The sequence below is a fragment of the Mandrillus leucophaeus genome, unplaced genomic scaffold (assembly GCF_000951045.1).
Source record: "Mandrillus leucophaeus isolate KB7577 unplaced genomic scaffold, Mleu.le_1.0 Scaffold366, whole genome shotgun sequence".
In the NCBI taxonomy this organism is placed as follows: domain Eukaryota; kingdom Metazoa; phylum Chordata; class Mammalia; order Primates; family Cercopithecidae; genus Mandrillus; species Mandrillus leucophaeus.
In genome coordinates this window covers 1,038,507-1,052,363 of record NW_012103876.1, presented here as the reverse complement: position 1 = coordinate 1,052,363, position 13,857 = coordinate 1,038,507, and the positions used below count along the sequence as shown (strand labels likewise).

Below are 13,857 nucleotides of genomic sequence, written 5' to 3'. Positions count from 1 at the left end.
ATCTGGAAACTTTGTGAGAACTGATGGGTGAGTCAAACAAACCCTGGAAAGCACCTGTGAGGCAAAAAGTAAATCATTTATAAAGAACTTGTATAAACTGATAAGAACAATACTGAGATCCCAACAGACACAGAGGCAAACTTCAGAGAATAATTCTTCAAATAAATATAAATTGATTTTTTTAAAAACAAAAAATGTCAACTTCACTACTAACCAAAGAAACAAAGTACAATGAAATGTCATTGGTTACTATCTATTACTACGCCATACTTTTTTTTAAAGAATATCCCTCAGTATTTGGAGGCAAAAGGAATGCTCTCATAAATTACTGGTAGCTTTATAAATATAATCTAGTAATTCCACTTTTAGTAATCCAGATTAAAGTACTACATTACAAGGCTCATTGCTAGTTTAGATTTTTTTTTTCCTTTTTTCTTTTTTGAGACAGGGTCTTGCTCAGTCACTCAGGCTAGAGTGGACTGGTGCAATCACAGCTCACTGCAGCCTCCAACTCCTGGGCTCAAGCGATCTTCCCACCTCAGCCTACCAAGTAGCTGGGACTACAGGCATGTACTACCACACAAAGCTAATTTTTTATTTTTGGTAGAGATAGTGTCTCCCTGTGTTGTTCAGGCTGGTCTTGAACTCCTGGCTTTAATTGATCCTCCCACCTCAGCATCCCAATGTGCTTGGATTACAGGTGTGAGCAACCATGACTGGCCCTAGATGCTTATCTTTAACAGAAAAAAAAAAAATAGGTTAAGAAAAAAGCCATGCTCAATATTAAGGGAACAATTAAGTAAGAAGCCCTCCCTTATTCCACCAATCAAATTTAATACCTTCCTTTGCGGGTGGTTAGTGCTTACAGTTTAGCACTTTGACTGAGTTGTATTATACAGAGTCATACCCAAGTCTGTTTCCCTTGCTGGACTGTAAACTCTCTGAGTACAAATTTGAGATTCGATTCAGCTCTGTAATATATCCCTTACCATCTTTTGGGTCTTTTGGGCCGCTCCTCCTCACCCTCAGCATCCAGCACAATATTTCACTAACAGCAGGATATGAAAAAGTCTTAAGCTGAACCACTACAAAAAGCAATTAATCAACGACTTTAGAGATAAAATAATTTTATATACAAGATATATAAACACTTAAGAGGTATGAACAAACACTAAATTTAGAACTGCCTTAATTCAACCATAATTTAGAATAAGCTCAAATTCCATGAGAATGCAGGAATGAGTGTTAGATCAAAGGAGTCAGAATCAGCAGTCATGTCCCTTTACCTTTTTCTCCATCTTCCTGCCTCAAACATACATTCAAAGCCTAGAGATGCAATGGGTATCCTGAAACGGTGAATCAAGCCACAAGTTTATGATTGTAGTGCCAAAGGCAAAAGCCTGATCCTCAATTACATCAACGAGCCACTGCCTCACTCTGGACTTGTGATGTGAGGAGAAAGAAATCCCACGTGTTAAACTCACTGTTAATGATGTTTTGTGTTATTGTGACTGACAGAATTTTCTAAGATACTAACAGAATTTCTCATAGTTAGTGAAAGAGTTTTCCTTTACTTGTTCTGACTTGTAAGTAATACATACCCATCTACTTGGTTACAGTGACTACACCATAAGTGGACACTTCAATCAAGAAAGGCCTATCAGAGTCTTCCTCTAGACTAACCTATGGTCTGAGGGGGGAAAAAAAATTATTTCTTTCCATTAAAAGCTATGGCGGCCGGACGCGGTGGCTCACGCCCGTAATCCCAGCACTTTGGGAGGCCGAGGCGGGCGGATCATGAGGTCAGGAGATCGAGACCATCCTGGCTAACACGATGAAACCCCGTCTCTACTAAAAAAATACAAAAACTTAGCCGGGCGCGGTGGCCGGCGCCTATGGTCCCAGCTACTCGGGAGGCTGAGGCAGGAGAATGGCGTGAAACCGGGAGGCGGAGCTTGCAGTGAGCCGAGATCGAGCCACTGCACTCCAGCCTGGGCCACAGAGCCAGACTCGGCCTCAAAAAAAAAAAAAAAGCTATGGCTACTGGCAGCCATTTTGCTTGTCCCTTAAGAAGAGGCCATCTGTTGAATGGAGACCACTGGATTCCAAGATGGAGAGACATTATCTGAGCTCCCAGATCTAGCTCAGCCTAACCTCTAAACAGACTTGCCAATTATTATACAGATTAACTTTTTTTTTTGCTTAAGGTTACTGAAATCATATTTCCAACTACTGAAATCATATTTTCAACACCTGCATCCAAAAGAGTCCTATATACTACAATAGGAGTAAACACACAAATAATTACTTTAGTAACACACACCAATAATTTTTTTAGAGTTAAAAAAAAGCTGTTCCATAATGTTAACCCACATAATTCATATAAATGTTAACCCACAAGATTCAAGTTACATTTGTCATTCTCCAACTGCCTACCGTTCCTTTCATAATGCCCACACTATAACCACACTGAAGTGCTTGTTCTTTCCCATACACTCTCTTCACATTTTTCTATTTGTAATTTTAGCCTATTGTTCTCTTACATTAATACCCTTCCCTCTCAATCTCTAACTGTACTTCCTCTGAAACACCACAGTATTTTTATTTGTATGTCCCTTAGTAGTTCTGACCTTGCATTACAGTTATGCATGTGCATGTCTTATCTACCTAATTGAACTGAAATGTCAGTGAGATCAGGGCCCATATTTGATTTGTATATATCCCCACAGGTCAGTCTGTCCCCAAAATCCGTATTACTTCTACAAAACCTATGTTATTTCACAATTGTCAATACCTCAGTAGCTAGGTACCAGTAGCAATATAGCAATATACTTAATTCCTGGGTACCACAAAGGCCACATTAATATAAGTGAGAAGACTGGACAGGGTACAAATTACATTTAGATAGGCATATATAGAACAGAAAAAGTCCCAACTTTGTCTATTTAAGAAATAAGTTTTACTTAGAGATACTGAGGTCTTACACATTTTCTCTTAGTCACCCAAGTCAAGCCTATTTTAGGCCTTGGTCCTTCTCTGTTAACTCTCAGGCATATCTATAATAAGAATTTCTACCTCCTCCTACCTACTCACCCATCTACCATTATTTTTCCAGGCGATATCCCTGAAGAGAAAGTCCACTCCTAGCAGTATCCTAACTCTAAGCCACATCCTCTATCTAGAGTCAAAGTGTATATAGTTAATGCCTTCAGCTTCCCTAACTCTCCTATAATCTATTTCTCCCTTACTTATTCTTACCCCTTTGACTCTTATGTCTTGCCTTTCTTCTTTCTCTTAGTTCTACTCAACTAGTGGCTTATCCTTTATGTCCCATCATCATACAGAAACACAGACCTCAGAAAGATTACACAGACAGGAAAGCACAGTCAATAATAATACAGCCATCATTTATTGCATACCTATTACATGCTAGTCACAACGCCTGGTACTTTACTAAGTGTCTGTGATTCTCATGGCAATTCTGATACTAATTTTACAAAAGAGGAACCTGTCCTGAAAGAGATAACTTGTCAAATATTAGCCAATTAGGAAATATTACAGCTGAGCTGCCTAGTTCCAAAACCTGCATTTCTTCTACTTTATCAAAGTGCCAAAAACAAAATGTTGACTCTATCTTCCCAGCTTCCACCTTTGTCCCACAACCCAATAATCTACTGTCCACATAGTAGCAGATAAGAGTGGAGTGATCCTTTGCTTAAATATTGATTACTTCTTTGCTCAAGTCCCTCCAGTGGTTCCTCCCTTGCTCAAGGAAAAGCCAAAGTCCTTATTATGGCCTAAGAACCCTGTGATCTGTCCATCTGCACTCCTCCCCCATTACCTCTCTGGTTTCACTGTTTATCTCTCCCTCATTTACTCTAATCCAGCCACACTCAACCTGTTCACACCTCAGGGTTTTTGCATTTATTGTTCCTTCTACCTGTAGCACTCTCCCCACCTCACAATCTTCTTAGTTTACTACCTCACTTACTCTAGGTCCCTGTTCAAATGCCATCTTCTCTTCTCAAGGAGACCTTCCCTGATCACCTATTTTATACTGCTAACTTCTGACCTCAGTATGGCCTATTCCCCTCTCCCTCTGCTTTATTTTTTTCTCTAAAGTACTTATCACCACTTGAAATATTGTATATTTATTGTTTTCTTGTCTGCCTCCCACTACTAGAATATAAGCTCCCTGAGAACAGGGACTTATATTCTGTTAATTGTATATTCTGCTCACTGTATCTGTTATATAGTAAGTATATAATAAATATGTACTGAATGAGTAAATGGGGGATTTTATTCTCCCTAGGTGTTTAACACAATTGGCCTTAGATATATTTTCCAGAAAGTAAATGCAAAGGCAATGTGCATTTGTTCTAGTCTAGATCAACTCAGTCAATCTTCTCCCCTCAAACAGTACCTTTAAAGAGCACTCCCTTGGTCCGGCGAGGTGGCTCACACCTGGAATCCCAGCACTGTGGGAGGCCGAGGTGGGTGGATCATGAGGTCAGCATATCGAGACCATCCTGGCTAACACGGTGAAACCCCGTCTCTACTAAAAATATAAAAATTAGCCGAGCGTGGTAGCAGGCGCGCGTAGTCCCAGCTACTTGGGAGGCTGAGGCAAAAGAATGGCGTGAACCTGGAAGGCAGAGCTTGCAGAAGCCGAGATCGTGCCACTGCACTCCAGCCTGGGTGACAGAGCGAGACTCTGCCTCAAAAATAAAAAAAGCATCCCCTCTAATTTTTCGTAGTTCTGAATAGACAACATCATTGAGCAAAAAACTGAGTAGACTGAGCCAACTTAACTAGTGTGTAGTATTATAATCAAAACTTACAGCAAAATTAGTCAGACATATATTTAATGATATGCATAATTGTTATTGTGCTGCATGGTAAGTAGGCATAAATAGTAGACACTTTATGTAAATGATTCTAATTGCTATTTCTTTTACACAGCCAAACCAAGCATATCTAGGATCCCCTTCAGGGGAAGACAGGAAGGAGTGAAAAGCTAGATACTTAATACTGGAAGGTTAAGTCCTCTCTTACTCCACCCCTTAGGCATTGGGCTAATAGTCTCCCAGTCTGGCTTCTGTGTCTTCAAGAAAAGTAACTTGCCAGGCATGGTGGCTTAGGCCTATAATCCCAGCACTTTGGGAGGCCAAAGCAGGAGAATCAATTGAGCCTAGGAGTTCAAGACCAGCCTAAGCAGCATAAAAAGACTCCATCTCTACAAAAACTAAAAAATTAGCCAGGTGTGGTGGCATGCACCTGTGGTCCCAGCTACTTGGGAGGCTGAGGCAGAAGGATCACTTGAGCCAGGGAGGTCGAGGTTGCAGTGAGCCATGATTCCACCACTGTACTCCAGCCTGGGCTACAGAGTAAGACCCTGTCTCAAAAAAATGGGGTGGAAATTACTCCTTTCCTTCCACAGTATTAAAAAAAAAAAAGCTTCCTTTTACAAAAGATTTAAAAACCAGGTTGGGAGACTGGCCTCTGTATCCAGTCATATAAAGCTAAGAAGAACCAGCACAATCACTAACTTCTGTCTCTGGCAAGGAAGACAGGGCAGACAAGCTGGTGAGGAAACCAAGAAAAGAGATCAAACGTACTGAGTACCTATTGTACACTAAGTACACTAGCAGGTGCTCTGCATAATTCCTCTACTTCCCCAACCCACCTACACCCCCAAGCTGTGTTCCCAGGAAAGTAGAGGAACATGCAGAGAGTGGAATGGTTCCAGTGAGGTCACCCTACTCCCTCTCACAGGGCCTGAAAAATCAACAGAGAGCTCTCTTAGGAAGATTAAGACGAAGCTATTGTTTAGTGGCCATTTCCCTTACTTCTTACCTAAACCCACAGGAGGGGAAAGGGCCCTCTACCTTGCTATGGGTTTATCCAGACCTAACCAGCCTGCACAGCCAAGGCTAAGCCCACCCTTTCTGGGAACTCATCCTTGTTCACTGCAGCTCTCCTCTCTCCCATTGTCAGGGACATTTACTTGGGTACACAATTATTCACTTGTGTCCTCTTGTAATTAATTTATTGGGGAAATGCTTATTTCACCATTGATAATGCAAGCTCCTTGAAGGCAGAAATCTTAAAACTTCTTTAGTAAGCTTCATAAGGCCTAGCACCACTTAAAAAAAAAAGTCACGCCAGGCAAGGATGGCTCACGTCTGTAATCCCAGCACTTTAGGAGGCCAAGGTGGGATGCCTGTTTGAGCCCAGGAGTTCAAGACCAGCCTGGACAACATGGTGAGACTTCGTCTCTACAAAAGAAGCTATAAAAAATCTAGCCAGGTGGGATGGTGTGTGCTCAGAGTCGCAGCTACTCATGAGGCTGAGGTTGGAGAACTGCTGGAGCCCAGAAGGCAGAGGTTGCAGTGAGCTATAATCTCACCACTGTAATCCAGCCTGGGTGACAGAGTGAGACCCTGTCTCAAAAAAAAAAAAAAAAAAAAAAGGTTCCAACTATCTGGATGAATTAAAGGTAAATATGAATAGGTGATAAAAAAGAATCAAACTTCTGGCTCTATGTAGACACGTCGGCATTGAAAAGAAGGATGTAGTACAGTCATGCGCCACAAAAAGACATTTCAGCCAACAATGCGGACCAACCATCTATATGATGGTGGTGCCATAAAATTATAATACCATATTTTTACTATACCTTTTCTGTGTTTAGATGTGTTTAGATACACAAATACCATTGTGTTACAAGTGACCAGTGTTCAGTACAGTAACACACTGTACAGGTTTGTAGCCCAAGATAACAGGCTATACCTTATAGCGTAGGTGTGTAGTAGACTACACCATCAAGGTTTGTGTAAGTACACTCACTCTACGATATTTGTACAACAAAATCACTTAATGACACATTTCTCAGAACACATCCCTATCACTGAGCAACACATGACTATATTCTAGATTTGTCTTCTAAACTAGTTTTATAACAAATTTCCCTACGAAAAAGAAAGTGTGCCTGTCATTCAGGATATAGCACACATCTTTACATGGAGGTCTGGGGTATTCGCATCAAAGCTATAAAGACATATGATGCCAAGAATATAGGAACTTTTTATTGTATCAAAAATCACATTTACATCTATCATGTCTGAAAGTCTGCAATACCCAGAGTGTAAATCCAATTGAACAGCATTAGACAGGGTCACTGATCCTGGACCCAACAGAACAAGGAGAACCTGAAATGTCCTCCCTGAATGGATGATGATGATGATAAGACTCAGTCTACTTTGCCCACCTAAATGGCCTGGTTCTAGTAGCATAAGTCTGAAAATTGGTTTGAGAAAATTCAGGAACAAGCCTGAATCAATTTCAACCACAAGGATTTGGGGATGTGAGTTTGAGTTCTCTCACCACACTCCAGTACGGAAGAACAGGCTTAACAGCAATTATCTTGTAATTAAAAGATATCTGACAGTTATGAATGCCAAAGCTTCCTATTTTAGCACCAACTAGTGGAATTCAGTATGGGAGATGTCAGTAGAAGCTATCCTATACTACTCCTTACCTGATCGTTCTGACCTGAAGGAGATCATCTATTCCTAGAGCTCAACAGGGCATTCAGTTTCTCAAACTCATTTATTTCTGGACCTTGATGTTGTGTTGAATAAGTCATTGACTCAGATACCCAATACCAGCTGTGTAAGTGCTTAGTAAGACAGACAAGATAGTCTCTTTCCTTTGAAATGCTCAGTCCCAGAATTCTTTTAGTCACTGGAATACTCAGCAAAAAAAAAAAAAAAAAAAATCAGACTAAAGAGCTTTTTCAAATTAAAACTGCATCTAGATTCCAATCCTTCAGTGCTGTCCCACTAAAAGTAGTTGATGGCCAGATTCAGGTCCTCAACTTTCACTGTTTTTAGGGACTACAATGCTATGCATAGAGACCCTTAAAAAAAGTCTCTGACACAGTAATTTCACTACTGGGAATAGTAACAACAGCTAATAGTTCTAATGTACTTACTATGCGCTAGGTACTGTGTTAAGTACTTTCCTTAAAGTATCTCATTTAACCTCACAAAATCTGAACAAGGTTAATTATTATTATTTCACAGATGCATAAATGGAAGCTTGGAAATTAGCACAGGGTCACACATCAGTAAGTCAGTAACAGAGGTGGGACTCAAGCTCAAATTGACTGGCCTTCCAGGGCCTATCTTTTCTTACTACCACCCTATATGGGAACATATCCTTGGGAAATAATCCCAAAATACAGTGACAATTTTAGGCTAAGAGGCTCAGTACAGTGTGATTATAACACAGTAACTTGAAGCATTTCAAATATGTATAATTAAGTAAATGAAAGCAATCCCAGTTACCAAATATTATGTAGGCATTAAAAATATTTTTATAAATAACTTTGTGACATGATGAAATATTTATGCTATAAATAGAAAAAGCAGAATATAAAATTTTATATACAGTCAAACCTCAACTATCTCAAAAATTTATCTGCACATGGAAAGAGCTAAATTTACTGCTAAATAAAAATGATAAGTTGCAGAATAATATATAGAGACAGCTATATATAGCATGGTCCCATTTATGTAAATAGTGCCTAATTTTAAGTATTCAATAAATGTAAGCCATTATTATTACAATGAACATGTACTACTTTATAATCAGAAAAATCAACAAATTAAGTGTTTATGTACTTCCTTATTTAATAACTACAAAGTATATTATCTCAAGAAAAGTAAATAACATGTGCCTTGCCTCTCTGGCAATCTTAATTTAAAAAACACTTCACAATTATACAATGTCACATTTAAATACATGTAAGTTACAGGAATCAAGTAGCATTGAGAAGAACACTACAACACTTCCAGTTACCTAGGTTTACATTCAGCATGTTAGACCACAGAGAGCTGTGCTGACGTGACTATATTTAGAGTTTAAAATCATGAACAGAAAGGCCAAATCAGAGGTGGTATTTCAAGGGCTATGATTAACAAGATTTTCTTGATCAATGTCTTAATGCTGTCTGAAAACTAGGGATTTTGGTACAGATCTTTTTTTTCTTTCTTTTTTTTTTTTTTTTGAGACAAAGTATCACTCTTGTTGCCCAGGCTGGAGTGCAATGGCGTGATCTTGGCTCATTGCAACCTCTGCCTCCCGGGTTCAAATGATTCTCCTGCCTCAGCCTTCTGAGTAGCTGGGATCACAGGAGCCCGCCACCACGCTTGGCTAATTTTTTGTATTTTTAGTAGAGACAGGGTTTCACCATTTTGGCCAGGCTGGTCTTGAACTTCTCACCTCAGGTGACCTACCCGCCTCAGTCTCCCAAAGTGTTGGGGATTACAGGCATGAACCACCGCACCCGGCCTTTGGTATACTCTTAAAGAGATTAAACCGAGATTAAACCAACAGCTCCTGGATAACTCAGCAGAGATACGTAGGACATGAATGTAAATTAGCAGTATTTTTCAGCTGCTGTCTTTAGGTAGAATTTCTATTAAAACACACTACAAAAAGAGGAAAAAAACCTACAAGGGATTTATTTTGAATGAAAAATGGGCAACTCTAGAACTTAGTTCCTCAAGTTCCACAGAAATCTCAATATTTGAACACATAAGTTGAAATGCAAGGTCCATTGCAATGCACTGATTTTTAGCCTATCTATGTAAGTTAATATGTTAAAAGATGGGCCAGGTGCAGTGGCTCACACCTCTAATCCCAGCACTTTGGGAGGCCAAGGCAAGAGGACCACTTGAGGTCACAAGTTCAACAGCAGCCTGGCCAACATGGTGAAATCCTGCCTCTACGGGAAAAAAAAGTACAAAAAAAATTAGCCAGGCATGGTGGCGCAAGCCTGTAGTCCCAGCTACTTGGGAGGCTAAGGCAAGAGAATCATTTACCTGGGAGGTGGAGGTTGCAGAAAGCCAAGATTGTGCCACTGCAATCCAGCGTGGGTGACAGAGAGAGACTCTGTCTCAAAAAAACAAACAAAACAAACAAACAAACAAAAACTTAAAAAATGAAAAACTTTTCCCTTCCCCTTCTCCTGAGGTATGTGTAACAAGACAAAATACCTGCTAAAAGTAATGATGAACATAAAAGTACTAGAAAAATAACTAGATAGAAAAAACCCAAAACCAATAACAACTCTAACTTTGAAGAATAGCTATCTGTTTTTTCCCAGCATTGTACTGTATAGGATTATAAAACCACTACACAAAAAAGTAAGAGTCTGGCTGTCCCGGTGGGTCTTTACCTGTATCTTCTCCCATCAGACCATTGCAGTACATGGCATGTCGTTCAATCTTTGTGGGTGGAAAGCTTTGGTTACATAGCGGGCAGGATACCTGGTTACTGGATGAGAAGATAGAAATAGGTACTTCCTTCTCAGCATCTCCCTTGTTACCAACCTGAAGAACATGACAAACAGCAATTATAACAGCTTTAGTTCGTATCTTTCCCCCCAAAGAAGTGCAAGAGACTCCACTCCATATTTCACTTACTTTCAAAGAGACAATAGCTTATCAAATTTTACTTATCAAAGAGTAAAGACTGAGAGATACTACTGATAGAGTTAATACTTATTCAGTTCCTTATACTGCCAACTATGTATTAAACACTCTATACATATTACTCTTTTATATGTAAGTTTATATATTGTTTATATATAAGTATACTTATACTGTCAACTATGTATTAAACACTATATGTACTACTCATTTAATCTTACAAAGTTATTAGCACACTTTTTACACATGAGAAAAGTACTTGTGTAAAACAGTAAAGCAATTTGCAAAGTCACAGAACAAGTAAGCGGGAGAGTTGAGATTCAAATGAAGGACTAGTATCTGGCTCAAAAACTTGAGGGCACTGATCTCTACCACATTGTAAGGCACAATCCTCACTGCATCAGTGTGCTGTGCCTGCTGGGTTTCACATTCTGCATATCAACAGCACCTTAAGGACAAATTTTCAATTTCACAAAAGGACCGTTATTACTGTAAGTGACTTTAAGACATAAGGAGTTACCAAACAAAAGAGCTCTACGCCAAAAACAGCATAACTAGGATTTAAGTTAAGAACGTAAGTATGTACTTAGACCCATAAGACCTAAGACCTGTGTTTTATTTGTGACTTTCTGGATTGAAAGAGGAAACTAAGGCCGGCGCACTGGCTCACGCCTGTAATCCCAGCACTTTGGGAGGCAGAGGCGGGTGGATCATGAGGTCAGAAGATCAAGACCATCCTGGCTAAGGCGATGAAACCCCAACTCTACTAAAAATACAAAAAATTAGCCAGGCGTGGTGGCGGGCGCCTGTAGTCCCAGCTACTCGGGAGGCTGAGGCAGGAGAATGGTGTGAACCTGGAGGCGGAGCTTGCAGTGAGCAGAGATTGCACCACTGCATCCAGCCTGGGCGACAGCGCAAGACTCCGTCTCAAAAAAAAAAAGAAAGAGGAAACTAAGATCTATATACTTAAGAAGCACCAAAGAAGTCATTAGTTAAAACAATCAATACTGCCAAAGCCACTCTTAAACCTCTCTCTCTTATTCCTCTCTGTTTTGTAGTCATCATTTCTCCTACAGTTGCTGGTGTCTCTTAAAGGCAGTTTTATTTTACCTGCACAGGTTGATCAGAGCCAAGAACTCTGCAGTGATTAATTCAACAGTGTGCGTGAGCACTGCAGCACTACTGCCTAACACTTGCTTCAAAGGACAGCATGTCCTATCCAATCAATGTGAAAATGTCCTGCATAGCTACTGCTTACATTTAAAGCAAGGGACACCCGGGCTGTCATTACACCTGGGGAAAACAAATAAAATATCTTCTGATACAAGAACAAAACACGACCAAAACTTCAATGCATAGAAAACTGGACTAGAGTCAATTGGGTCTTTTCGGGTCAGGAGTTGGGGCTATCTCTAAAACCTAATGCTTACAAGTGTGAACCAGCAGAAAGGAAAACAGGCCATCTAAATACCAAGTCAAACTGCCAGAAAATCTCCTGTTTTCAACACCACCTGCCTTTTGTTAAAAAACATATTCTAAAGGCGTAAAACCTAAAAGATGAGAAAGGAACTAACAGTGGTTGAGTTCTTATACTATGCAGGCTCCACCAGTCATTTTTCATATCCATCCCTCCCAACAAGCCACTGGACAGAAGTATCACTAACTCTGCTGTTACAGAAGGGGAAACTGAGGCTTGGGAAAGCAAAGTAACCTGCTGGTCACCAAGTTAGTAAGTGAATTATCCAGGCTCAAACCTAGACCCACTGGGCATCAAAACCTTCAGTAATTCCATTCTATCATGTTGTGGCAGAAACAAAAAACCTCCCTTCCGTTCCACCTTGTTTCTGGAAGCAGATTCTGCAAGGATCTATTTATTCTTCTTCTCTAGAAAGTGGGGAAAGTCAAGTGGGTCTGGAAGTTCTAGGTGCTATGTTTTTCAGATTTAATCACTAAGCTTCTCACAAATCCAGGTTCCTCTGTTCATAAATCTTAAAAAGAAAAGTTGTAAAGTTTGAAAAACTGCAAAGCTGGCCAGGCACGGTGGCTCACACCTGTAATCCCAGCACTTTGGAGGCCAAGGTGGGCAGATCACATGAGGCCAGGAGTTCAAGACCACCCTGGCCAACATAGCGAAACCCCATCTCTACTGAAAATACAAAAATTAGCTGGGTGTGGTGGTGCATACCTGTAATCCTAGCTATTCAGGAGGCTAAGGCAGGAGAATCGCTTAAACCCGGGATGCGGAGGCTGCAGTGAGCCGAGATCGCACCACTGCACTGCAGCTTGGGTGACAGAGCAAAACTCTGTCTCCAAAAAAAAAAAGAAAGAAAAGAAAAAAAGAAAGAAAAAATAAGCGCAGTGGCTCACGCTTGTAATCCCAGCACTTTGGGAGGCCAAGCCGAATGGATCACTTGAGGTCAAGAGTTCGAGACCAGCCTGGCTAACATGGCAAAATCCCGTCTCTGCTGAAAATACAAAAATTAGCCAGGGGTGGTGGTGCATGTCTGTAGTCCCAGCTATTCAGGTGGCTGAGGCAGGAGAATCGTTTGAACCCAGGAGGTGGAGATTGCAGTGAGCTGAGATCCTACCACTGCACTCCATCCCGGGCAACAAAGAAGACCCAGTCTCAAAAAAAAAAAAAAAAGAAAAGAAAAGAAAAGAAAAATAGCAAAGCTATTTGAGCAGAAGGATGGCAGGGGGGTAAGAGGGGATCAATATACCCTAAAATTTGCAAGTAGTCTTGAATTACTTAAAGTCAGTGGCGAATGAGCAGTTACTTGGCATTCTAAAGCTCACTAAGCACAGAAAAGTTATATGACACAAATGTGTCACTGGTGCTCACATTGAGCACTATACTCCATTGTATTCATCACAGCTCTATACAATGCAGAGAATGTACCTTTAACTATTCATGCATTCAAGAGGGAGTGGTCTATTGTCTTATTACGAATATGAGACCACTTCCAACCACTGTTCTTAGGCAACCCTGAAGGTTTCCTAACCTGCAGGGTGTTTTTTTTTTTAATGTTAAAATAAGGTATATTTCCCAGCATCATTTAAAAAGTCTATTTAAGTATTAACTACTATGGAAGAACCTCAAGGGGGAAAAAGGCAAGCAAAGTAGCTTTTATTAGGACCATGCAGTCAGGGATTTCTTTGCAGAGTTGCTTTTACTTCTTTTAAAATATTATAGAACTATTTTTCGGCCGGGAGCGGTGGCTCGCACCTGTAATCCCAGCACTTTGGGAGGTCAAGGCAGGTGGATCTCAAAGTCAGGAGATGGAGACCATCCTGGCTAACACGGTGAAAACCCTGTCTCTACTAAAAATACAAAAAATTAGCCGGGTGTGGTGGTGGG

The 13,857-nt window shown here is 40.4% G+C and overlaps 1 protein-coding gene across 2 annotated transcripts in view; it reads right to left on the bottom strand.

The window, feature by feature from the left end:
* The window catches only part of UIMC1 (ubiquitin interaction motif containing 1), a 112,695-nt gene that overhangs the window by 29,663 nt on the left and 69,175 nt on the right, over positions 1–13,857 (bottom strand). For both annotated transcript variants that reach the window (XM_011989980.1, XM_011989979.1), the window contains exon 10: positions 10,247–10,400. In XM_011989980.1, the coding sequence (XP_011845370.1) occupies positions 10,247–10,400 (154 nt within the window). The remainder of the gene's footprint in view (positions 1–10,246; positions 10,401–13,857) is intronic.